Below are 23,597 nucleotides of genomic sequence, written 5' to 3'. Positions count from 1 at the left end.
CCTTTTTGTGGTTATGAGGCTGTGCACAAAGTTTCATCCCCAACTGACACGGGTGCATGCACTCTTTCTTTGATAGTATTTATTTTTAATAAGGTATTTAACTGCACACGATTGTGCACTTCCCTTTCATTTCTTTTTTGATATTTTTAAAGGAACACTAAAGGAAAAAAAATGTTTGTAAAATAGCAAACATGTTCTACTTGCCTCCACTGTGCAGCTCGTTTTGCACAGAGTGTCCCCGAACCCTGTCTTCTGGGGTCCCTCGGTGGCTGTCTCGGCTCCTTGCAAGAGCTTTCCACCTTCATGCGAGCGCTGCGTCATCGGATGTGATTGACAGCAGCACCAGCCAATGGCTGCGCTGCTATCAATCCATCCAACCTAGCCAATCAACGGCCAGGCTGGGAACCGAAGAGGAAGACGGGGACGAGCGCGGGAGGTAAGTAAAACAGGATGTTTTTTCACCTTAATGCATAGGATACATTAAGGTGAAAAAACATTTACCTTTACAACCCCTTTAAGTTTTGTGTGTCCCCTTGTGCTCAGGGATACCTGCAGAAGATGGCGTGCACATAAGATTTCATACATGGACTGCTATCACTGCCTTAAATTAAGGGCACATAGGGGGTTATTTATGAAGGGCAAATCCACTTTGCACTACAAGTGCAAAGCGCACTTGGAAGTGCAGTCGCTATAGATCTGAAATGAGGGGAAGCGCTGCTGATTTTATTATCCAATCAAGTGCAAGCTAAAATGCTGTTTATTTTCCTTGCATGTCCCCCTTGGATCTACAGTGACTGCACTTCCAACTTGTACTTGTAGTGCAAAGTGCATTTTCCTTTAGTAAATAACCCCCAGTGTGTGGAAAATGTTAAAAGAGAAGTACAGCCAAATCTTGTTTGGCTCTAGTTCTCTTGTGGATCACAGGAGTTCTGTTAGTTTTGCACTCCTGTGATCCGTTTTCAGCAGATAGTGTCGGCTGACCTCACAGAGCCGGTCCAGGTTGGGGAAGGAAGGCGACCATATGGTTGGGATCCACCCACATGCCTGAATCGGCACCCAGCTCAGCCTCTCGGCGAGCTGCTGAGAGCCAAAGTCGACTCCCCCCCCAAAGCCCAGTGCATCGAAACAGGATGCTGCATCCAGCTAGGTAAGTATGATTAACCACTTCAATACTGGGCACTTTCGCCCCCTTCCTTCCGAGACCAATTTTCAGCTTTCAACACTCGCACTTTTTCAATGACACGGCCATCATGTGATCAAGAGGGCCAATCACAGAGCCCTCCTGCCAATCGGAGATGTGCCATGTCTGGGTGACACAAGCGCATCAGGATCGCAACACTGTGTGGGCGCACGTGATCCCCCTCCTTCTAAGGGACGTTACTGAATGTCCACTCAGGAGGAAGCACCCACCCGGTCGTGTATATGCAGTGGCCGGGTGGGATGTGGTTAAAAAAACAAAACCCTATAATTCTCTTTTTAAGCGTTTTCTATATCATTGTGTATTTTGTATGTACTGTGCATAACCATTCCTACTGGACTATCCCCTTTTTTGGGGGGGATGGTTCTATATTTGATTTACAATGATTGAAGGAAATTTATCCAGTGAATGACACCATCTCTAAGACTCTCATATGAAGATTAAACATATTACACAAACCCAAGGCCCATATATTGCTATGATCATAAGTTTCTATTTGTACTTTGTTGATGGATGCTAATTGGTTAAATTATTCTCTGATTTCTGTTATCTTTTGGGCAAAGGTCTCTCTTCTATAGATCCCATCTCTATCCCCCTCCAGCATTAGAGTTTTAATGAAAAACTCATCAGGAACAGTGAGACAGTTTGGCAAAGCTGGGAACACAAATGCAGAAGACCGCTTCTTATTAGGGAGGGGGAAAAAAGAATTGATGATTGGACTGACCATTCAATAAGACACACAATGGTTGTTTGATCTCTTAGGGCAAGATGTCTGCAGCTGGAAAGAGAAAAGCAGAGTCAGAGGAGGACAGGGAAGAGTCTCCAACCCTCCCAGTGAAAGCGTCTCCCCCAGCAGATACGCCACCTACAGTTGAAGAAAGCAGCACCCCAGCTGGTGAGTGAATGTGATCATCTGCTTTGCTTTACTTGTTATGTCTTTCAGCACTTAAGTTGGTAACATTCTACTCGCATCTGTCCTGTCAGCTCTTTCAGCCTCTCCTTGTTTTCACATTTTGCATTTGCAGGCAGAAGGTAAGATGCTGGTGTTTTTCATTCACAGCTTGATTTTATTTGCACACTGTACTCCACAGATAAGCCCGAAGCTGCCTCTCAAGTCACCCCTGCTCTGTCTGTGTCTGCACCCCCTTGTGCGCCCACCCTTTCGATCACGTCGCGTCAGCACAGTGACTCCAAGCCCCCACAAGCCATTGTGAAGCCACAGATCCTGACTCATATCATAGAGGGCTTTGTCATCCAAGAGGGAGCGGAACCCTTTCCTGTAAGCTATTAGAACCTCTCTTAGTTATGTGCTACTGTTGGTTGAGAAGAGTTGTGTACCATAGGTGTACAGATTCTGAAAATGTTTATTAAAGCATTTGTACAGGCAAAAATGAAAAAGTAACATAACAATTTTTTATTAAGGTTTAAAAGTTACAATACAAAAATACAAAACGCAAAAATAAGAGGGGATAGTGGGATAAAACAGGATAGTGGGATAAAACAAACACGGTGAATTTTTCTTTAAGGGAGTGAAGTGCTTTCTATTTTTTTCCTTTTGCTTTTATGTAAAACATACCTGTTGATCCTGCTAAATTCCATGTCCAGGCATTTTGTTCTCTGTTTCAGAATGACACTGGTGTATGCTTTGTTTTCAAATTGTCCCAGTGTTGTCCCCCTTTTCCCTCTGCCACCGCTGGAATAGGAGGCTGCATTAGCTTTATGATTATGCAGCATCTTCACATAATGTCACATCATTGTTGCTTTTGGAGGATAAAGCTGGACACTCCCACATGGATGCATGTCCAGTACCATCCACACATCTCCTGAGGGCTGCTGGTAGTAGAAGTCAGAGTGAGGATAACATCTATAGAAGGGCTGATGTTGGCCTCCTCCCACAGATATTACCCATTAAGAAATGTGATCAGGAGACTGCTACTAAAATCGACTTGGGGGGGGGGGGGGGGATGAGTACAAAAAAAATAATATTCTTTTAAATATCTTTTTAAGAAAAAGTATTGGAATAACAATAGATGTAACTGTGAATCGATTTGCTTCTTGCCTTTATATCACTGAGCAAAGAAATGATTTGCTTGCTGGATGGAGGAAAGCTTTTGCTCATGCATGTTGTCTGTTTCCAGGTGGGTAGTCCTCAAATACCAAAGGACCCTGAGAAGGTGCCTGCGACTGGTCCAGCTTTGCTTTCAGCGGAGAGTCCTCCCCCTCAGCCCACACTAGACCAAGCTATTAGTGGTATTTCCCTTTGTTATTCCATTGGCTTTGTTGTGTCATCCTGTACTAACTTGTTACATTTTGTCTTGCTCTATATTACTTCTCATTTGGTAAGTCAGATTTAACTCTTCCAGGCTGATAGGATCACAGCCATAGAGCCTGTGGGAACCGCATGTTAAAGAGGAGCTCTCCAAAAAAAGAAAAAAAATATACTGTAGCTGCTGACTTCTCTGGTACAATATTTTATTAAGATATGAGAAAGAATACAGCTGTAATAATCCTGCACTGGAGATATGAATAGAAAGCATAAAATAGTACAACATCAGAATACTCAAAAGGCATAAACTGCCGGACAACAGTTACCCTCCGACCTAAGAAGGGGGTCAAGATGGTGCCTGAGTGAAAGGGCTCAGAGGCCAGGGTGTGGAGCAATCCACAAAGATTGGGAGAAATAAAACATAAACCAGGCATACAAGAAAAAAAGAAGTGGGGGGGGGGGGGTGTCAAGTAGGGGTTCATTCAATGTATCCACCTTGTGATAACCATTACCATAATAAAGGATGTACCCTTACCAGAGCATGGGGGAAGGAGAACAATAACTACAGGTAGATATTGATGGTCGGACTTTAAGGCCAAGGAAGTATGTTAAAAATAAAGTTTTAATATCATCAATATAATACAAAAAAGCACATAGTTATAAAATACAAATACAAAAAATGACCACTGTATACAAAATCCTTAGAAGTCCTGCAAGCCGCATCTTTAGAGCGGTTTAGGAGCACTACATTAAAGTGAAGGCATTACACTAATGATATTTGGAAGACACATGGACTTGTTGTTTTACAGTCATATTTATATGTACATTTATATTTTTGTTTAGTGCCACACATTTTGCTATTTACAGTGTATCTAATCCCAAGAACAAAAATTTAATTTCTCCCATGCACATTGAGGGACACAGAATAGTTGGGTTACGTTGCCATCTTTGGGAGGTTTGGATTCCAGCAACAGAAACATTGTAAGCCCGTCTCTTTACAACCCCTTCTCGATCCAGAAAGCCTTTGTTTTTTGCTAGTATCTTAAGAAGTTGAATGCCCTTTCTTCAGCTGTCTTTTTTGCTAGCCGCCTTCTCTTCGTGAATTTTTTTCCCTTGATGTCTTTAATCACAATTCCTCTCTACCCCGCTGCTTTAGCTGCCCACTTCATAGCAGCTACCCAGATAAGTATTTCCTCTGCACTAGCTTTATAGGCCATACCTGGACCCCACCTGACCTAGACTTGCAGAGCTAGCCTGATATGTGACCTTCAGACATTGGGCTCTTAGTATGCAGGTCTGGAAAACACCATAATTGCCGGGCTTCAAGGGGTTGTAAAAGTACAATTTTTTTTCCCCTAAATAGCTTCCTTTACCTTGGTGCAGTCCTCATTTACTTACCTCATCCTTCCATTTTGCTTTTAAATGTCCTTATTTCTTCTGAGAAATCCTCACTTCCTGTTCTTCTGTCTGTAACTCACCACAGTAATGTGAGGCTTTCTTCCTGGTGTGGAGTGTCGTACTCGCCCCCTCCCTTGGACTACAGGAGAGCCAGGAGCTTGTTGAAAGCCTATTGAGGCCTGCTGCTAGCAGCTTGTTTAAAGTGCAAATCTGCACTCTCAAGATCTGTCCTTATCAGTGGAGTCTACTTTAGATTTCCTAGCTGTTTGTACCATTACTGGAGCAGTCTGCCAGCAGAGGCTCTAATTGCGCTCCACTGGAGTCTGTCGCTGACCCTCTTGAGCCTGTAAATCAAACCAGGTTTGCACCCCTGTTGCTCATTCAGATTCAGAGTCCCAATAGTCGATTAGTCTATGTCAAGAGACGCAGTTTTTCTGTCACCGCAGTCTCCTGCAGTTTACTCGGATATTCAGGGATTTGTTTCAAACCTTTTATTAATGCAGGATGTATTGCCTTTCATCTAAGTCTGCTGTTTAAGGTGCTGGGTCCTCTGCCATCATGATTGACTGGCAGGAGATGTCTTTACTCCTGCATGCACCCTGGGCACATAGGCACTATGCCAAGAATGTACTCCGAGCTGCACAGGTGCAGCTTGGTGTTCATTTAAAAAAAAAAAACGGTGAACAAACAGGTATTCTTTTTTTATTATTATTATTTATTGCAGAAGAGACGAAGCATGTCTCATCTACAATAAAACTCTCGCCTGTTCACAATTCTTGCAGATTTAGTTCCACTTTCCAGCTTTCTCGACCCTTGCAGCTGAAATTCTTCTGAAGGGCCAAACTCTTTTTAAGCTTTGATCAGGTGGGGAAATCCTCAACACACCCTGTGGATCAGTGGATCCTTCCCCATCCCTTCTTCACCTCTAAGGGGTTGTATGGTGTTGAGGAATTACCCCTTTTCATCCTGACTTTCAGCCTTGCTGACACCCTGGTTCCTGGGAACCTGGAAGTGAGACAATCAGATGATCCTTATGGACCAAGAAGTCCCTGGCATGACCCTTCTTTTGGACATAATGGGATGGTTACTGTCTCCCACCCAGGGAAACCATACTTGGAGCTTGAATCTTGTATCTCAGGACGATTGGTACCCATTGTTTTTTTTTTCAAGTGATCCCAGTGTGAGTTGGTTCTTTGACCTAGATTCTGTTGGACATTACTATGGGTGCTGTAGGACCTTTACCTCCAGGAAGGTTTGGGAACGTTTTCTGTGAATGGTCTGGTAACCATGCTGGACGATGCTAGAGAGTGCTACTTTCAACTGCATTGCATTCAGATTCCCATAAACCCGTAGCCTCCATTCTGAAGAGAGGTTTATGCAACAGGGTTCACCTCATCTCTTTCATTTCAGGGGGAAATCATCACTTGAGGAACCTGTATTCTTTTGTATTGGAAGCAGGTGGCTCACACTGGAATCCTGTGTAGGTACACCTTCTTGGGAACACTGTACATCCAGAGGCCTGGTACTGATCACCTGGAGTTGGGTCCACCTTCTGTGGCTGTTCTAAAGCCTAGTGACAAAGCTTCCCAGGTTTTTTTTTCTTTTTATTATCTTTCTTATCATGTAGTTTCACCTGTTTTTGTGGTTGTTTGGTTCATACCCGCTTACTGTTGCGGGCTCAGTGTCCCCTTTGGGAGGAGTCCTTCCCCTTGGTGGTGATCTCTTCTGCCCTGCTCTGAGAATCACTTTAATCCTCTGTAGCCTTCCCTTGGTCATTAGCCGGGTTCCCCTATCCTGCAGGAGATTTCACCTCTTCTGGTTCAGATTCGGACGTCTGTCCTTCTGTGTTACAGACGGTTCCTGGTTTATTCTTGGGTCTGTCAGTGGCAGTTGCCAACCCCTTCGTTGGGCTGCATTTGGACATCCCAATTCCTGAATTCCTATGTGTCTCAATGCATGATTTCTGGAAGGACCGACAGGAAATTTTCTGTATTTGCAAAAATGCATTTGGCCAGAATAAATAAAATTGCATGGCCACACTAAGGACAATATATGAAATGTTTGTTCTTGGGTTATAATGGAACGCATGCAAAGATTTGTTCATGTAGGTCCAGCAAATCGTAACACCCGTGTATGGGAATCATGCAAGATACTAAGTGAATACATTGGATGATTTCCATTTGCACCATGGGAAATCTCTTATGAAAACGTTTTTTTCCTACATTTTGCAAAACATATTAAAGTGGAACTTTACCCAAAACTACTTGATAAAAAATGAATGTTCTTTAGAAAGGAACATTCATTCCCCATTAATAATTATGCCACCAAAATTGGTGTGTGCTGTAAATTGCCTTCAGCATTGCTTTTGTTGTTCTTGCCGGAGGCTGCCATTTTGCTGAAGCCCAGAGCCTCTGAACAGCAGTAAATCATAAGTGGAAATAAACCCATCCATTTAACGGTTTCAAAAAGTTGCATTCCAGGAATGCCGGAATTGCTAAGGCCTCGTACACACGGCCGAGGAACTCGACGTGCCAAACACATCGAGTTCCTCGGCCAGTTCAGCACTGAAGCCGCCGAGGAGCTCGGCGGGGCGAGAGCTCCCATAGAACAACAAGGAAATAGAGAACATGTTCTCTATTTCCTCGCCGAGCTCCTCGTCGGCTTCCTCGGCCGAAAGTGTACACACGGCCGGGTTTCTCGGCAGAATTCAGTCAGAAACTCGGTCGGAAGCTGAATTCTGCCGAGGAAACTGGTCGTGTGTACGAGGCTTAACTGTCACATTTGCTTGTGCTCTCAACCAAACTGTTAAGCCATCAAATGGCTGGTGTCATAACTGATCACATGTGCAGCACCATGGCAGTTGCAGATCAAACAGAAGCAACTTCCTTCGCTGTAAAGGATAGGAGGGTTTTATTCCACTTTAACCACTTAAGGACCCATTCACGCCAATATACGTCCGCAGAATGACACGGCTGGGCACAATCACGTACCTGTACGTGCCTCTTTAAGCCCAGCCGTGGGGTCGCGCGCCGCCGGCCCGAAGCTCCATGGCAGTGCAGGCGGGAGCCGCGGACCCGATCGCCGCTGGTGTCCCGCGATCTGTCACCGGAGCTGAAGAACGGGGAGAGGTGTGTGTGTAAAGACACCTTCCCCGTTCTTCACAGTGGCACTGTCATTGATTGTCTGTTCCCTGATATAGGGAAAGGCGATCAATGACGTCACACGTTCACCCCCGCCGCCCTACAGTTAGAAACACATATGAGGTCACACTTAACCCCTTCATCGCCCCCTAGTGGTTACTTCCCAAACTGTAATTGTCATTTTCACAGTAAATGCATTTTTATAGCACTTTTTGCTGTGAAAATGCCAATTGTCCCGAAAATGTGTCAAAATTGTCCGATGTGTCTGCCATAATGTCGCAGTCACGAAAAAAATCGCTGATCGCCGCCATTAGTATTAAAAAAATATATATATATTAATAAAAATGCAATAAAACTATCCCCTATTTTGTAAACGCTATACATTTTGCGCAAACCAATTGATAAACGCTTATTGCGATTTTTTTTTTTCCTTACCAAAAATAGGTAGAAGAATACGTATCGGCTTAAACTGAGGAAAAAAAATTTTTTTTTTATATATTTTTGGGGGAGATTTATTTTAGCAAAAAGGTGATCAAATACCACCAAAAGAAAGTTCCATTTTTTTTTTGCAGAGGCCCTAGAGCAGTGTTTCCCAACTCCAGTCCTCAAGGCACACCAACAGGTCATGTTTTCAGGATTTCCCTCAGATGAAACGGCTGTGGTAATTACTAAAGCAGTGAAACTGATCAAATCACCTGTGCAAAATAATGGAAAGCCTGAAAACATGACCTGTTGGTGTGCCTTGAGGACTGGAGTTGGGAAACACTGTCCTAGAGAATAAAATGGTGGTCGTTGTGATTGTTTGTCACTGTATTTTTTTAGTGATTTTTCGACGTAGTTTTTTTTGGATAAAATACACTTATATATATTTATATTAAAATACTATATATAACCTGATTTAAAAAAAATCTGAAAGATGTTACGCCAAGTAAATAGATACCCAACATGTCATGCTTTAAAATTGCGCATGCTTGTGGAATGGCGCCAAACTACAGTACCTAGAAATGTCCGATACTTCAAAAATGTTTTTACTAGTTACCAGTTTTGATTGGAGAGGGGGTCTAGAGCTAGAATTATTGCTCTCACTATAATGTTCACGGAAATACCTCACATGTGTAGTGGGCGTGACCTATGTGTGCATTTGCCACTGCGCTCAGGCACAGGGGGATGGTGGGGTGCTTTAAATTTTGTAACATTTTCAAATATAAATATACTTTATTCTGAAATCGGAGTCAAGCCTGAAGTGATGCATCAGGACTTATTTTTCAGACTAAAGTTTCACTTTAACAAAGAGAGGACATTTAACCACCTCACTACCGGCCCATAGTCATATGACGTCCACAGAGGGGATTTCCCTCAGCTTTGTGCAGTGATATCAGAATGATGCCTGCAGCTAGAGGCCTCATTCAGATATTCTTTCGTGCCGGCGATTCTGTGCACGATAAGAACTATCATATCGGCAGTACCGCCGCTTAATTGTTTTTATAGGCAGCAGGAGGGGACATCCCTCCCGCCGCCATCCGGTGCTTCTCCGGGCTCTCCGGTGCCATCGGGGGCCCGCATCTCTCCATAAAGAGGACCTGTCGCACACTATTCCTATTACAAGGGATGTTTACATTCCCTGTAATAGGAATAAACGTGATAAAAACATTTTTTCTCTTCCGTTCATGGACGGACACAGCAGCATATTGACCTAAGGGTATTATCCTCCTTCTAGGAGATTGGCAGAAAAACAGCATGTTAAGTGTTAAACACTCCACACAGTACAGTACCTCCCAGGGGGCGGTTCCCCCGGGTACATCCCCCACTCTCTGCTCTGCAGCCTCAGTTTTTTTCTGCCTAGCAAAGGAGAATGACATGGCTCCTCTGGGTCCATGTGCTCTGGGGATTTTTTTGCAATTTTCTTGCTTTTCTTATTAGCTTTCCTGCATTTTTGGATCCTGAGATCTACAATCAACTGCCGACTGGGTGACAGGCTGGATCCTCGATCCTTGTAGTCCCCCCAGTTCGGCCATCGAGCGTGTGCCAGCCTTTTAATTACGCGCTGGGCCGTCCACGACATGCCCCATTGCTCCAGGGGTGGCCGGTGAGCTATACGCTCCAGGGTACACATATGACCAGGCTCTATGTCCGTGTCACAGTGTGCCAGGCCGACAACCATGCCGTAACTGCGCGGACGTTGGTTCTGTCCGGGATGCCTTCAGCCGGTGGTCGCAGGACGGGTAAGTAGCAGTCCCCTTGCTTTGGCAGGGTGGTGCGGCTGGGCAATCCTGGGGAGGTCGATTGGGGGTCCGCCCTGCTTTCCTCTCTCCCTTCCTCTCCCTCCTTTCCCCACGTTCTTGGTGGTGGGATTGGCCGTGAGGTGGGGGGTCCGCCTGGGGGGCTCCATCCAGTGGCTGGGAGCCGTGCCTGCTTCCGGGGGTGCTGTTTTTCTGCCGTGTATGCGGGGGGGCCTGCCCGGGGGTCCCGGGTGTTTTGCTGCTGTGTGTGGTGTTTCTTACTACAATCGCGGCCGCCATTTTGGCTGCGCCGGGCGCCTTTATATGAGATCGGCTGCCATTTACTTGTAGCCCACGTGCTCTGTTTGCATGTCAGTGGCCATTTTGGAATGTGTTTTTGCCTCTAGTGGCTGAAATAACGGTGCAAACGTCTCCAGCACACTTCCTGAGGGACGGTACAGCATGGAGCAGCGCTCTGGGGCAGACAGCAGCGGTACAGGCCTGGTCGGGTGGTGAGTCCTCTGGGGGGTCCCCTGTTCTCTGCTGCAGCCGGGAGGGTGGCCTGTGGGTCTTGCCTTGCATTCCAAGGGTGGCAAAAGGGTGGGTCAGCATGGAGTCTGAACCCGATGCTTTTCCACCAGACATGCCGGAGTTAACCCTTAGTGTCCCTGTACCTGCGGCCTCTGTGGATGCTATGACAGCATTCCTAGAGGCGTTTGTTGCCAGGATAGAGGGGGGGGGTAAAAAGCGCCCCCTCCCCCCGCCGCCTTCTGGGGATGCCTCTGACACGGAATCGGGCCCAGCTACTGCTCCCGGCCCTGGTTCCGAGGTGTCAGAGGATGCAGGCCTAGTCCACACGGACAGTGAGGATGACTCTGCATCAGGGTCGGCACATGATAGGGCGCTAGTGGGAGCTCTTATCACTGCGGTGCCGGATACGGCGCATTCGACCAGGGCGATTGGTGCCTCTTGGGCTTTCCGCCATCAGGCGTCTGTTTTACAGATGTGTAAGGCAGCGACTTGGTCGTCAGTCCACACCTTCTCAAAGTTTTACAAGGTGGATGAACGGAAGAGAAAATAGGATTTTTGTACTCGCCGTAAAATCCATTTCTCTGAGTTCATGGACGGACACAGCACCCACCCCTCCTTTGTTTGTACTGCTTGTTTACGAACTGAGGCTGCAGAGCAGAGAGTGGGGGATGTACCCGGGGGAACTGCCCCCTGGGAGGTACTGTACTGTATGGAGTGTTTAACACTTAACATGCTGTTTTTCTGCCTAGTCAATCTCCTAGAAGGAGGATAATACCCTAAGGTCAATATGCTGCTGTGTCCGTCCTTGAACTCAGAGAAATGGATTTTAGGGTGAGTACAAAAATCCTATTTTTTTTTTTTTTTAAGTGTAAAAAAAAAATAATAATAATAAAAAAAAATTGAACCGCCCCTGTCTCCGGTAGCTCACGCGCAGAATAGAACGCACATGCAAGTCCCGCCCACATATGTAAACGCCGCTTAAACCACATATGTGAGGTATCGCCGCATGCGTTAGTGTGCCAGCAACAATTCTAGCACTAGATCTCTTCTGTAAATCTAAACTGGTAACCTGTAAACATTTTCAAAGCGTCGCCTATGGAGATTTTTAAGTACTGAAATCTGGCGCCATTCCATGAGTGTGCGCAGTTTTAAAGCGTGACATGTTAGGTATCTATTTACTCGGCGTAACATAATCTTTCATATTTTACAAAAAAATTGGGCTAACTTTACCGTTTTGTTGTTTTTTTAATTCATGAAACCATTTTTTTCCAAAAAAAAAGGCGTTTGAAAAATGATTGCGCAAATACCGTGCAAGATAAAACATTGGAAGGTAGGATGGGGTTGTGGCGCTGCCCTACTTATAAACTGTGTAAATAATATAATATAATAAACAGTGACCCTTGAAAGGTGCGTGAATAAGTGAATAAGTAGATATGAGTAGAATCCAACAAGTGTGGACCTGCTGGGTACTAAGTGTAATATCAGTGACCAGAAACTGGCATATAAAGACTGAACTCAACCAGATGGTGATACACTATACAAATAGACCAAGCTGTGCTAACACTGATAGGCTATGCGCTAGCCTGTGTGTGTGTTTCCACTGAGTGGGTGCAATATGCTCATAGGACCCATAAACATATGGGAGGTATAATATAATCAATAACTCAATTAATAAAGTGCAGTGGAACAATCAATCTTCATAGGTATTGAATATATAAACAAAATGAAAAATGAAGAATAAAAATAAAAATAAAAATAAAAATAAAAATAAAAATACAAATAGTCCAAAACTGTGAAGCAATATAGAAGACAGTCTTCATAAAAATTGAATGAATAAACAAGGAATAAAGTCCATCCAAGAATTGAAGGGATCCGTGCTTGTAAAGGTGCACCTAAAAAGGTGAGTGCTCAAATGAACATTGGTGACAATTCCACGCAGTGATCACGGTGCTCCCCCTTTGGGTCCCCACTCACCAGAGGCACTAACCCCTGCAGGGGTACAGTGCAAGAAGTATGCCTCCAACGATTCTAGGATCTCCCACGGTTCCTCTGTTGTCCTTGGTGTCTCCTTTCCTCCTTATTGGTGGAATTCCGGGTGCAGGAATGGAGGTGATGTTTATTGGTCCGCAGTCCTCCAACAAAACAAATAAACTGGCATAGCGTAGTAGGTTTGATCAAACGCTAATTTATTAACACTAGCAATAGCATGCACAGTGTATAAAATGTAAAAAGTAAAAATACTGGAAAATAAAAACAATAGAGCAAGAAAAATACTCTATGTAGGATAAAAACTAAAAACAAGAGTTGCAGGTGGAGTGGCTAGCATGTGCTAGCATAGCTCCTAAGCGCCGCACTGCGTGTACCAGGAAGTGTCGGCAATAGCCTGGAAACGGCGTGCGTTCCACCAACGACCAGCTGGAAACCGGAAGTGCGTGCGTGTGTGCGTGTATCCGCTTTACGTACGTTTCGTTCAGATACGTCTTCAGAAGGGTCCTAAGCGCGGTTCATTCCCCTTTTTACAAGATAAAACATTGCAATGACCGTCATTTTATTCCCTAGGGTGTCTGCTAAAAAAACATATATAACATTTGGGGGTTCTGAGTAATTTTCTAGCAAAAGAATGATGATTTGTACATGTAGGAGAGAAGTGCCAGAATGGGCCCGGTATTGAGGTGGGTATAAAAGCCCGGTGTTGAAGGGATTAAATACAGTGATGATTGATTAGATACAGTGATAACTGTTTAGTCTTCTCTGCCTGTATATATGTCTCTCTCTCTCGTTATGACACCCATTATATTCATGCTTTGTGTTGCAGATTCTTGTAGCTCTAAACTATTAAAGTGTGAATACTGTGGCAAGCTTGCTCCGTCAGATCAGTTCCGGGGCTCAAAGAGGTTCTGTTCAATGGCCTGTGCCAAGAGGTAAATTTTAATATTGACTATTTTTGGCTGCTTTGTACACATAATCCTGCAAATATAAGGGTTGGGACATGTAGACGACTTTTCTATATCTCCAAATGTTTTGGTGGGGTTTAAAAGGCATAGTTCTGTGCAGATAATGCAGCTCTTTCTCTGATTTAAACCCTGTCAGATGCGCTTTCTCTCCCCTAATGCAGCATTGGAGAATAATGAACAGTAACAGCTGGGCGTGTCTTGGCAGCATCCCAGCAACAAGGCAGGACAGGGAGAGATGCAATCTTTGGGAGTTTTTCAGTCCAGCTTTGGGAGGTACATAAATGGCCTACACCTATAGCGGGGACATTATTTAAAGTATTGCTAAACCCAGGAGCCTGCATTCACTATATCTGGTCTCCCACAATACACAGAACATGGACATGAAATAGTTTTAGTAAATATAAACTACTAAAACCCCTTTCTCATCAGCAGTATATGGCAGTCGTGGGACTTCTATCAGTGTCTGGTTAAAGCTTGTAAGAGTTGTTTTCACTCTACACTAACTGCCCTTTAAGGCTGCAGAACCTCTGACCTTCTGTCTGGACAGTGCTGATTGGCCCTGTGCTGATCACATGCACTCTCCCAAGATAAAAAAATAAACTAGTAATACACACCAAAATGAGCGTGTGCTTTATCAGGAGATAGATTGGTAACAGTGGGAAAAGGGGAGGAACAGAGAAGACAGGATCAAACAGTCTTTTTACACAGTGAGTATAACAAGCATGCTTTACTGCACACTGATTTTACGGTTGTGGGTTTAGTAACACTTCGGTCAAAGCTAATCGTTTTGTTTCTATCTACAAGCAGTTTTTTTTGTAAAATTAAACTAACCCTTTATTCTCTGGAACACTTTGTAACTTAATGGAGTTATCCTTGTGTGCTTCGTGAACATGCATGTCCCAATGTAGCGCTTTTGTTTATATTGCCTGTACCTGTTGAAGTGTCAATATGTGGCGCAGTCACTGTACAGCCCAGCAGGGAATGGAAGGTCAGAGTAATCTTTCATGTGTTCCAAAGTGAAGGCTTCCCCATATTAACCAATTGAACTCCGGAAGGTTTAACCCCCTTCATGACCAGGGTATTTTTCCAGCACTGCGCTACTTGCAATTGTGCGGTTATGCAACACTGTATCTTAACACTGTGTATGTAAACAGCAGCAATGTATGTGGCTGTGGCATGTCAAGACGTCATTACAGCTCCTTTCCTTCCAGATACAATGTAAGTTGCAGTCACCAGTTGCGTCTTAAAAGGAAGGCATTGAAGGATCTTCAGGAAATGGGAGGAGTGAGAGTGCGCAGACGCGGCCCACGAAGAAACAGTTCTGAGATTGCACGTGCCAAGATCCAGGGGAAGCGAATGCGGGTAACAGAGGTGCCTAGCGCCCGTATTCTTTCCTGTGGTGCAAAAGCAATAGGCAAACATGTTTTAAGTTTTAAATGTTACTATAGCTGTGGGAAGGGGGATCGTGGGTTGGGGGTCTGAGCCCAGAGGTGGGAATTCTTTTATTTTTTTCTGACTGAGAATTCTAAAGCGCAGGAAGTATATAGGGAAACCATTGGAGCCTTCTTAGAAAATATTCTTCATTATTGTATATTTTGCTGAACAATCAAATACAGATTTATTAGAGAGCATGATCTCTCCATGAAGAGGACCTGTCATGCACCATGCTGTCACAAGGGATGTTGTTTATCTCCTGTGATAGCAATAAAGTTAATACAAACCTAAATTAAAGAGACAGTGTAAAAAAAGTTTTAGAGAAAATAAATTAATAAAAAAAAGAATTGCCCCCGTGCTTGTGTGCAAATGCATATGTAATCCCTGCAGACATGTGCATAAGCAGTGATCTCGCCACACTTGGGAGGCATCGTCACGAATGTCAGAGTAAGAACAATAATTCTAGCACGAGACCTCCTGTTGCCTATGTAGAATGTTAAGTACCGTAGTTTGTCGCCATTGCACGGGTGTACGCATTTTTAAAGCATGATATGTTTGGTATCGATATACTTGCCATAACATCATCTTTTATATTTACCAAAAAAATTGGTATTACATTGTGTTTGTGTGCAATAAAACTCATTAAAATGTGTTTTTCCAAAAACTGATGTGCAAATACCATGTGACATAAAAATTTGCAACACACAACATTTTATTCTATTCTATAGGGCCTCTGATCTATATATATATATATATATATATATATATATATATATATATATATATATATATATATATATATATATATATATATATATATATATATGTGGTGTATGTATATGTTTGGGGGTTCAAAGTAATCTTCTTTCAACATCTTTATATTTTTACATATATGTAAGGGAAGTGGTTAATAGAGGGCCTCAAGTGCGGCTCCAACACATCCAGAGGACTGCATGGTCAAGATGCATTGTGTTGAGTCAGAAGTTTGACACCAACACCCCTCCTCTCTATTGTCAGTGCAGTGAAATTAATCCTCCTGGTCTGATCACACGTTCCAATGCTGCACTTCTACTGTCCTCAGTCTACACAAGGAGGCTGGGACTGGGCATTTCAGCGCCCAGCATCCCACTGCCTCTTTACAAAATCGTGCTCCACAAGTAGCGTCCCAACACACAGCGAGCCACGTGTCGTGCACCATTGTTCTATCGTGTCATTACCAATGGCAGAGCTGGAGCAAAAAGGCATTAATTGATGGGCACTGATTTTAATCACTGATTTTTGAGGGACAAGCCAAAACATTTTGAGTATCAGCGCATTTGCCTGATGCAAGTCCTGTGGCCATAACTGAGAGGTAAAGAGCCAGCGCTAAATTCAAGGATCCTGATCCGTGTAGTTGGCAAGTATTTGTAAGGTTGTTATGTTAGGCAAAATGGCTTTTTTTTTTTTGCACACGTTAAAATGCATATTTTTTTAGACCAGAAGATTAGTTAAAACACCCACATTATATATTTTCTGAAAGCAAAGACCCCGGAGAACAAAACTGTGATAGTTTATTTTTTATGTCACATGATAATATAAAATGTACTAATGTTAATTTTAGGAAACATAAATGTAATATATTAATAAAATATAAAAGTCAAGATTGGGCTTAGTATTTACCCAACAGCTGAGTAGATGCCCAACATGTCAAGGAGGAGGGCATTAAATAATTAAAATGTCAAAAAAAAAAAAAAAAAACACATAACTGTATTGCTGTCACATAGTGGATTAGTAGCCCCTATGTGACAGCATGTAGCTTGGGCACCTTCTTTTTTAATGAGACATTTTAGGCCCCTATATTCCAATGCCTGTGGAAGTGAGCAGGCGACTTTACAGCTGCCAAAATCGACTGTCGGCTTTCTCCTGGAAGTGATCTGTGAAGTGCCCACAAATTGTGTGTGAAAGCCACCATTGCCACAGGCTTAGCCTTACGCTGGTGGCAGATAAAGGGTTATTTTCACTTTAACATGTAACCTGTATTCATTTCAGGCTTCATTGGGTTTCTACAATCTTCTGACTTTTCCTTCCTTACAGGAGGATTCGAGCCGCGGTTCTGACAATTCCAGCTACGATGAAGCTTTCTCTCCCACCTCTCCAGCCCCTCCCTCCTGTAGGACACCCCATGCAGAGAGAGATGGGAGTACCCCAACAAGTGGACCCTCCAGCTCAGAACTCCTGGGGATCAATCCAGTGTTTCTGTCCAGCAATCCCAGTCGTTGGAGTGTGGAGGAGGTGTATGAGTTCATTTCCTCCTTACAAGGTATGACACGTCATTATCTGGTATATATAGACAGCCATCACAAATATTGCAGAATAAAGGTGGGTGGGGGAGGTGTGCTGACCAACTAAGGCTCCATGCACACTAGTGTGTTTTTTTTTTTTAAGCTCCTAGAAGCTATTGGCATATTTTCTGCTCCTAGAAGCGAAATGGGGTTATCTTATGTGTCCATGCACACTACTTTAGGCTATTAGCATTTTTTTTTTAGCTTCAGCGTCTAGGAGCAGAATTTATTTTTTTTTTTTTTTTGGAGCGTCTTTTTCCAGCAGAAAAAAACGCTGAATGCTCCTAAATGTTTTAGCTGCTCCTAAATTCCATTGAGATGCTCCCAACAACTGTTTTTTTTTTTTTATTTATTTCAATTTTTTTTCTTTGTGTACTGCAAAAATGCGTAAGCTTCTAAAAGCTCCATTTTTCATCCAGGGTATTTTTCCACCTTTGTTTGAGCTTATGATAAACACTAGTGTGCAAGGAGCCTAAAGGGTAAAAACTATTTTTTAAACTTTTTGGGTTGGCTGTTAAAGGTTTCCTAATTATTTGACTATTGCCTCTACTGCAGTGACCTATTTGAAAGCTCTTGTAATGAGAGGGGTACCGTATTTATCGCGGTATAGCGCGCTCCCGTGTATACCGCGCACCCCTAAAGTTGCCCCGAATCCTGTGGAAAATAATTTTTTTTTGTACTTACAGTTTTGGTGTCTTGCGCGGCGGCCTCGTCAGGTCCGGCGTCCGTCTGCGGCTTCGGGTGTCCTCTTTGTCGGGTCCGGCGTCCTTCTGCGGCGTCCTCCCTGCTCGTTTCCCGCGCTGAGTTTGAATACTGCGCCGACATATACAGAGCGCAGTACACTCGTGTATTGTTGGCAATTTTCGGCTACTCTCGCGCTGACGTCCTGTACGTCAGCGCGGGAGGAGCCGAGACTGCCCGACAATACACGAGTGTACTGAGCTCGGTATATGTCGGCGCAGTATTCAAACTCGGCGCGGGTATCAGCGTATACCGCGCACCCACGATTTTGCCCTGATTTTTAGGGCAAAAAAGTGCGCGGTATACGCCGATATATACGGAATATTATTATTTCTTTTGTATCCTTGATGATATGCTCTCTGAGTTGCTCTTCTAAGGCCCCTTTCAGACAAGCGCGCCGAATAGGTCCGCCTGTCCGTTTTCCAGGCAGACCCGATCGGTCCAGCTATGGCTGTCTATGGAGCGGTGGATCTGCTGACAACCACCAACATCCAATCCGATCCTGTCCACTAAAAACAGACGGATGAGGATTTGTTCCTCATCTGTCCAGCAGGTCGGATTGAATGACAGTTGGATGGAAGACAGGCGGTCCCTTTCCCTCCAACCACCCTGTAGTGTCTGTGTCGTCTCTGTATCAGCAGACGCACACGGAACTGTCATCTGCCTGCTCAGCGGGGATCAGCGGACAGATCCACTGCTTAGCAGATGGAATGCGCTGCTGGACTCCGCCCCGTCTGCAAGGGGACTAAAATGAATAACATGCACAAATGATCAGCAGCCTGCTTTCATTAGTCCACTTTAGGTTTTGAATGCCAAGTTCTGATTGGCAAAAGTGTCTTTATGATTTGAAAATGTAAAGTGAAATCTGAGATAACCTTGCCCTTTTTTTTTGTCCCCTAGGATGCCAGGATCTAGCTGAAGACTTTCGGTCCCAAGAGATCGATGGGCAGGCTTTGTTACTGCTTAAGGAAGAACACCTTATGAGTGCCCTGAATATTAAACTGGGACCTGCTTTAAAAATCTGCGCCAAAATCAACCTGTTAAAGGAAACTTAACTGACCGTGTTTTCCCTACAAAGCACAAGGGGGGGTTGAAGGAGACAATGGACAACTCCCTGGACCGTTCTCCCCCTGATATTTCTCCGAAAAACTGTGTAGGGAAGCCATACAGCAAAACTGACAAGAGAGAGGAACAGCAGCCTTCTCCACTACCAGCCGCCATCTAATAAACTCCCCTACGCTCCAAGCTCTTCTTTTACCATTTAATCATTGTTACTATAAATATATATCTATTATCTTCTGTATGTTTGTATCTGGTCATTCAGGAACCATGCCTGCCATTGGGAAAACTACAGACATGTGAAGACTATAACTACGGGCTGAACCTTGTGCAGTTTGATGCTTTGTACGTATTAGACAATACTTGCCTAAGCAAGTAGGAGGAACACAAGTAGATGCAGGGGGTGCAACCAAGAACAATTTTGTGTACATGTAGCAAATCTGTAGACTATATACAGATGAAAGCATACTGTAAATATACTGGTCTGTGCAGGTACAGGGGCCTCTTTTACTTGCGTATCATATGCACACATTTCTACATACGACTGAATGTATATATAGTGAGATCCCCTGGTCACGCTTGCTGTAGAGACTGGTACTTCAGACATGTCCACGCTGTATTTCCTTGTGCCTCTTCTTAGTGTACGCTGGTCTGTTGCACATATATGCAATGGTTCGGTATGTTGGACATGCTCGTCTTGCGTATACATCACTGCAGCATGCAATACTGCCTGTTCAAGCTCCTAGTGGCAGGGCTATTGCTGCACCCTGTTCAGTTACAATGTTTTCCCCTTGAGCCCCTGTGTGCACCAGCATTTGGGATCTGAGCCTTAATGATTCTCATCTCACAATGGAAACATCCCTGCTTGTGCTGTACTGCAGACACACCCGCTGACACAGCACCCTCCTCTTGTGCCCTTTAACGTGTAAATGTGCCTGCTGAGTGGAGGCAGCCATTTTTCTTGCTAACGGTGTTTTCGGTAGATTCCAGCAGGTTGGATCACAGACACTCCAGCAGTGAGATCTCTCCTCCGGTACCCTCAGTGCTTTGCTGTTTTTTGGAGCTTTCATTTATTTTGCAGCAGGGGTGAGGCCCATGGGGGGGTCTGATTTAATAACGGCTAGGAAGAGATCTAGTCACTGAAAAAATAGCGACTGTCGCCCACCCATGATTAAAATATCAGTTTTGGATGGACATAAGCAAAATCAGCGAGTTGGTCAGAATATCTACAAAGGGGCCCAGAATTGTTTTTGTGGCCCTCGGATTAATGAATATGATGCATATTCTCCACAAACCGTGGCCTACGAACGTCCAAATATGACATGTTGGCATACGGGGTCCTGTCCCACACAGGGTCACATGAGCATTGCCTAGACGTGCCCCAGCCTTTTTGAGACCTGAACCAGTAATGATGAGACGGCATACTGCCAGTTTACTATATCCTTCTAAATTGGAAGACTAAAAACTTATTCAGCCCCAAAATATTGGTACTAATGGCAGGCCAGCCATGTGCCCTCTGTATGGGTGCCCCCTACACTTCACTCCAGCACACTAATAAGCACAGCACAGTGTGTTGCTGGACATCAGCCCAATACAAAAACCACAGTCTGGTCTGTATATTATGTTTTTATAGCTTCTTTTATTCTTGTTTGAATACTCCATTGTTTTGTGACCATTCTTGCAGTACTGGCTTCCTTTTCCCGCTTTTTGTATTTTCTTCCTCTTGTTTTCTTACATATATAAATATATATATATATATTTTTTTCCCTGTAGGTTTTTATGTAAGAGCTCATTCTGCAGCCTATCACTGATTTTAGGATGCTGTAACTGTTGGCCAGCTGATATAGCAGCGGTGAGAGGGAAGTGGAATGTGTCCCTTTTTTGTTTTGTTACATTTTGTCAGCACTTGAAGACAATGGAATAAAAAAATCATTGCTTTGGATCTTGGTGATATGTGGATAATTGTCCTTACCCCCCCCCCCCTCGTTCCCAACACTTCATTTTGTATTTCACCATATTGTTATTTGCTGGTGGTGTGTGTTTATGTATACAGAACATTTTCTGCACAAACTATGTAGTAGGTATTCAGGAATCCATTGGATACTTAAAAGAGAAGTATCGTATTTATGTTTATTTAAGAATTCTACTTATCTAGGTGGATGCAGCATCGGTCCCCCGCTGGCTCTAACACTTAGTACTGAGCGATGAAATGCCGCCAATCGCTCGGTTCCCAGAGCTCCATTGGCAGAGAGCCGGTGACTGTCAGTCACCATCTCTCTGCTCTGCCCCCCTGCGCTCACTGGAGAGTTGGTCTGTGGAGGGGGTGGGAGCATCCGGCTCAGCCTCTCAGTGGCTCGCTGAGAGGCTGAGCTTGGTTCCAGTCCAGGCATGATCCTGGCCATATGATCGCAATCTTTCCTGAGCCTGGACCGGCTTTGTGGCATCAGCTGACAACGGGCTTCAGCTCACTGTCTTCTGAAAATGGGTCAAAGGAGTGCAGAACAGACTGACTGCACTCCTGTGACCCAAACAAGCTTTGGCTGTACTTCTCCTTTATAGTGGCCATAGATGGTTCAAATCTCTAGCAGTTCAGCAGGGACTGGTGGCGATTCAAACCAGCTTTGGGCAGGCTGATTGTACCCAAGTCTATTCATTGATCAACTTGGGTACGACCAGCATGTCGGATCTTTACGTGTGATGATTGCCAACGACTATACCCACAGAAATAATCACTATGTTTTCCTGACAGGGACGGATCCCCACCGGGAGAACATAGAACAAGAGGGACTCAAGCGATTATCTTTCCTGGAAATCACATCATCTATGGCCGGCCTTAGGGAGAGATTTACTAAAACTGGTACCCACAAAATCTGATGCATAGAAATCAATCGGCTTCTAAGTTTTATTGTCAAAGCTTAACTAAACAAGCTGAAGTTAGATGCTGTTTGATTACTATGCACAGCTTCTCTGTGCTCCAGTTTTAGTAAATCTAGTTTTATGTAACAAAAAACTTTTCCAAAATAAATATTCTGCCCTAAATTGGCCTGTACCATGGTGTTGATCAGGTGACAGGTCCCAGCGGGGTGCTTTTAACCACACAGAAGGGGTTAACAAGGAATTAAAAGCACCGCTGCCAAAGCACTTGGCAGCGCTGCCCATTGATTTCAATGGCAGGAGTGGTGTATACACCGCCCCAAAGAAGCTGCTTGCAGGACTTTTTTTTGTGTCCTGCAAGCGCACCGCCCCAGTGTGAAAGCACTCTGCCTTTACACCCGAGAGGCTTTTTAGCACTAAAAATAGCGCCTGAAAAGCGTGTGAAAGGGGTCTTAGTGTTGGGTCCTGCTCTAGAGTCTACCTTGTCATGGTGGCAGACTTCATATTTTTTGGCCACAATATATAATTTCTTACTGTTAAATTTTAAACACACTGGTGACTGAACCTGGGATACACTTTTCATAGCCATATATTAAGTTGTAAGAGTGTTAAATAAAAGTGGTTGCACTGAAGGACTCGGTGGGCGGGCCCTGGGGAATGTTGGTGGTCAGTAGGTAAGTTCGACTCGAACATCGGGTGTTCTAAAACTAACCGAAAATATGGGGCGTTCGTGGGAAATTCGAGCGCCGCTTAACGCCCCATATTGCACTGCATACAGCATTGCTGTATGATGATTGGCCAAAGCATGCACCTGACCTGCATGCTTTGGCCAATCACAGTGCACTCTGCTGAGAGAGCCGTAATTGGCCAAAGGCAGGGTATATATATCAGTCTAGTGTGTGTGTGTGTGTGTGTGTGTATATAATATACACTCTGCATTTAGCGTAGACTAGAAATTCAGTGTAGACTCTATATTCAGTTAGTGTAGGCAGTGTGTTTGAGATAGATAGATCGAGAGAGAGAGAGAGATATTGTGCATTTAGCGTAGACTATATATTCAGTGTATACTCATTCAGTCAGTGTAGTATATATAACACAGTGTATTCTAGTGGTTAAGGGGAACCCTGCGCCAAAATAAAAATGTGTGTGGGTCCACTCAAAAATCCAGACCCCTCCCAGAGCACCTTGTTCCCATGTTGATGGGTCCATCTGCACCAGAATCGGATCGTATCGGTGTTCACATCCATGCAATCCGATTCTGCAAATTGCAAACCGATTTTCGAGGTGTCGTTTAACATACACTGCGCGACCATTTCGCACAAACAAGTTGCGATTTTGATGCGGTGCGGATTCTGCAGTGAATTTGTACCGCATCTGGTGTGAACTCGGGCTTACTTGGAGTGACTGTGAGGCTCGAGCTTGTCAGAAAATTCTCAGTAAGGATGGATCAAGATTATGACCG

General features: G+C 44.2%; 1 protein-coding gene across 7 annotated transcripts in view; it reads left to right on the top strand.

Moving 5' to 3' along the window:
* The window catches only part of PHC1 (polyhomeotic homolog 1), a 69,585-nt gene extending 48,382 nt beyond the window's left edge, over nucleotides 1–21,203 (top strand). For 3 of the 7 annotated variants that reach the window (XM_040361752.1, XM_040361753.1, XM_040361751.1), the window contains exons 9-15: nucleotides 1,961–2,093; nucleotides 2,290–2,477; nucleotides 3,337–3,448; nucleotides 13,568–13,673; nucleotides 14,903–15,077; nucleotides 17,214–17,439; nucleotides 19,103–21,203. In XM_040361752.1, the coding sequence (XP_040217686.1) occupies nucleotides 1,961–2,093; nucleotides 2,290–2,477; nucleotides 3,337–3,448; nucleotides 13,568–13,673; nucleotides 14,903–15,077; nucleotides 17,214–17,439; nucleotides 19,103–19,257 (1,095 nt within the window). In that variant the 3' untranslated portion in view covers nucleotides 19,258–21,203. The remainder of the gene's footprint in view (nucleotides 1–1,960; nucleotides 2,094–2,289; nucleotides 2,478–3,336; nucleotides 3,449–13,567; nucleotides 13,674–14,902; nucleotides 15,078–17,213; nucleotides 17,440–19,102) is intronic. The other 4 variants (XM_040361757.1, XM_040361756.1, XM_040361755.1 and 1 more) reach the window with 3 other exon arrangements.
* The last annotated feature ends 2,394 nt before the right edge of the window (nucleotides 21,204–23,597 follow it).

Source organism: Rana temporaria, chromosome 8 (assembly GCF_905171775.1).
Source record: "Rana temporaria chromosome 8, aRanTem1.1, whole genome shotgun sequence".
Taxonomy (NCBI): Eukaryota; Metazoa; Chordata; class Amphibia; order Anura; family Ranidae; genus Rana; species Rana temporaria.
The sequence above is the reverse complement of the archived record's forward strand: the minus strand, read 5'-3'. Positions and strand labels throughout refer to the sequence as shown.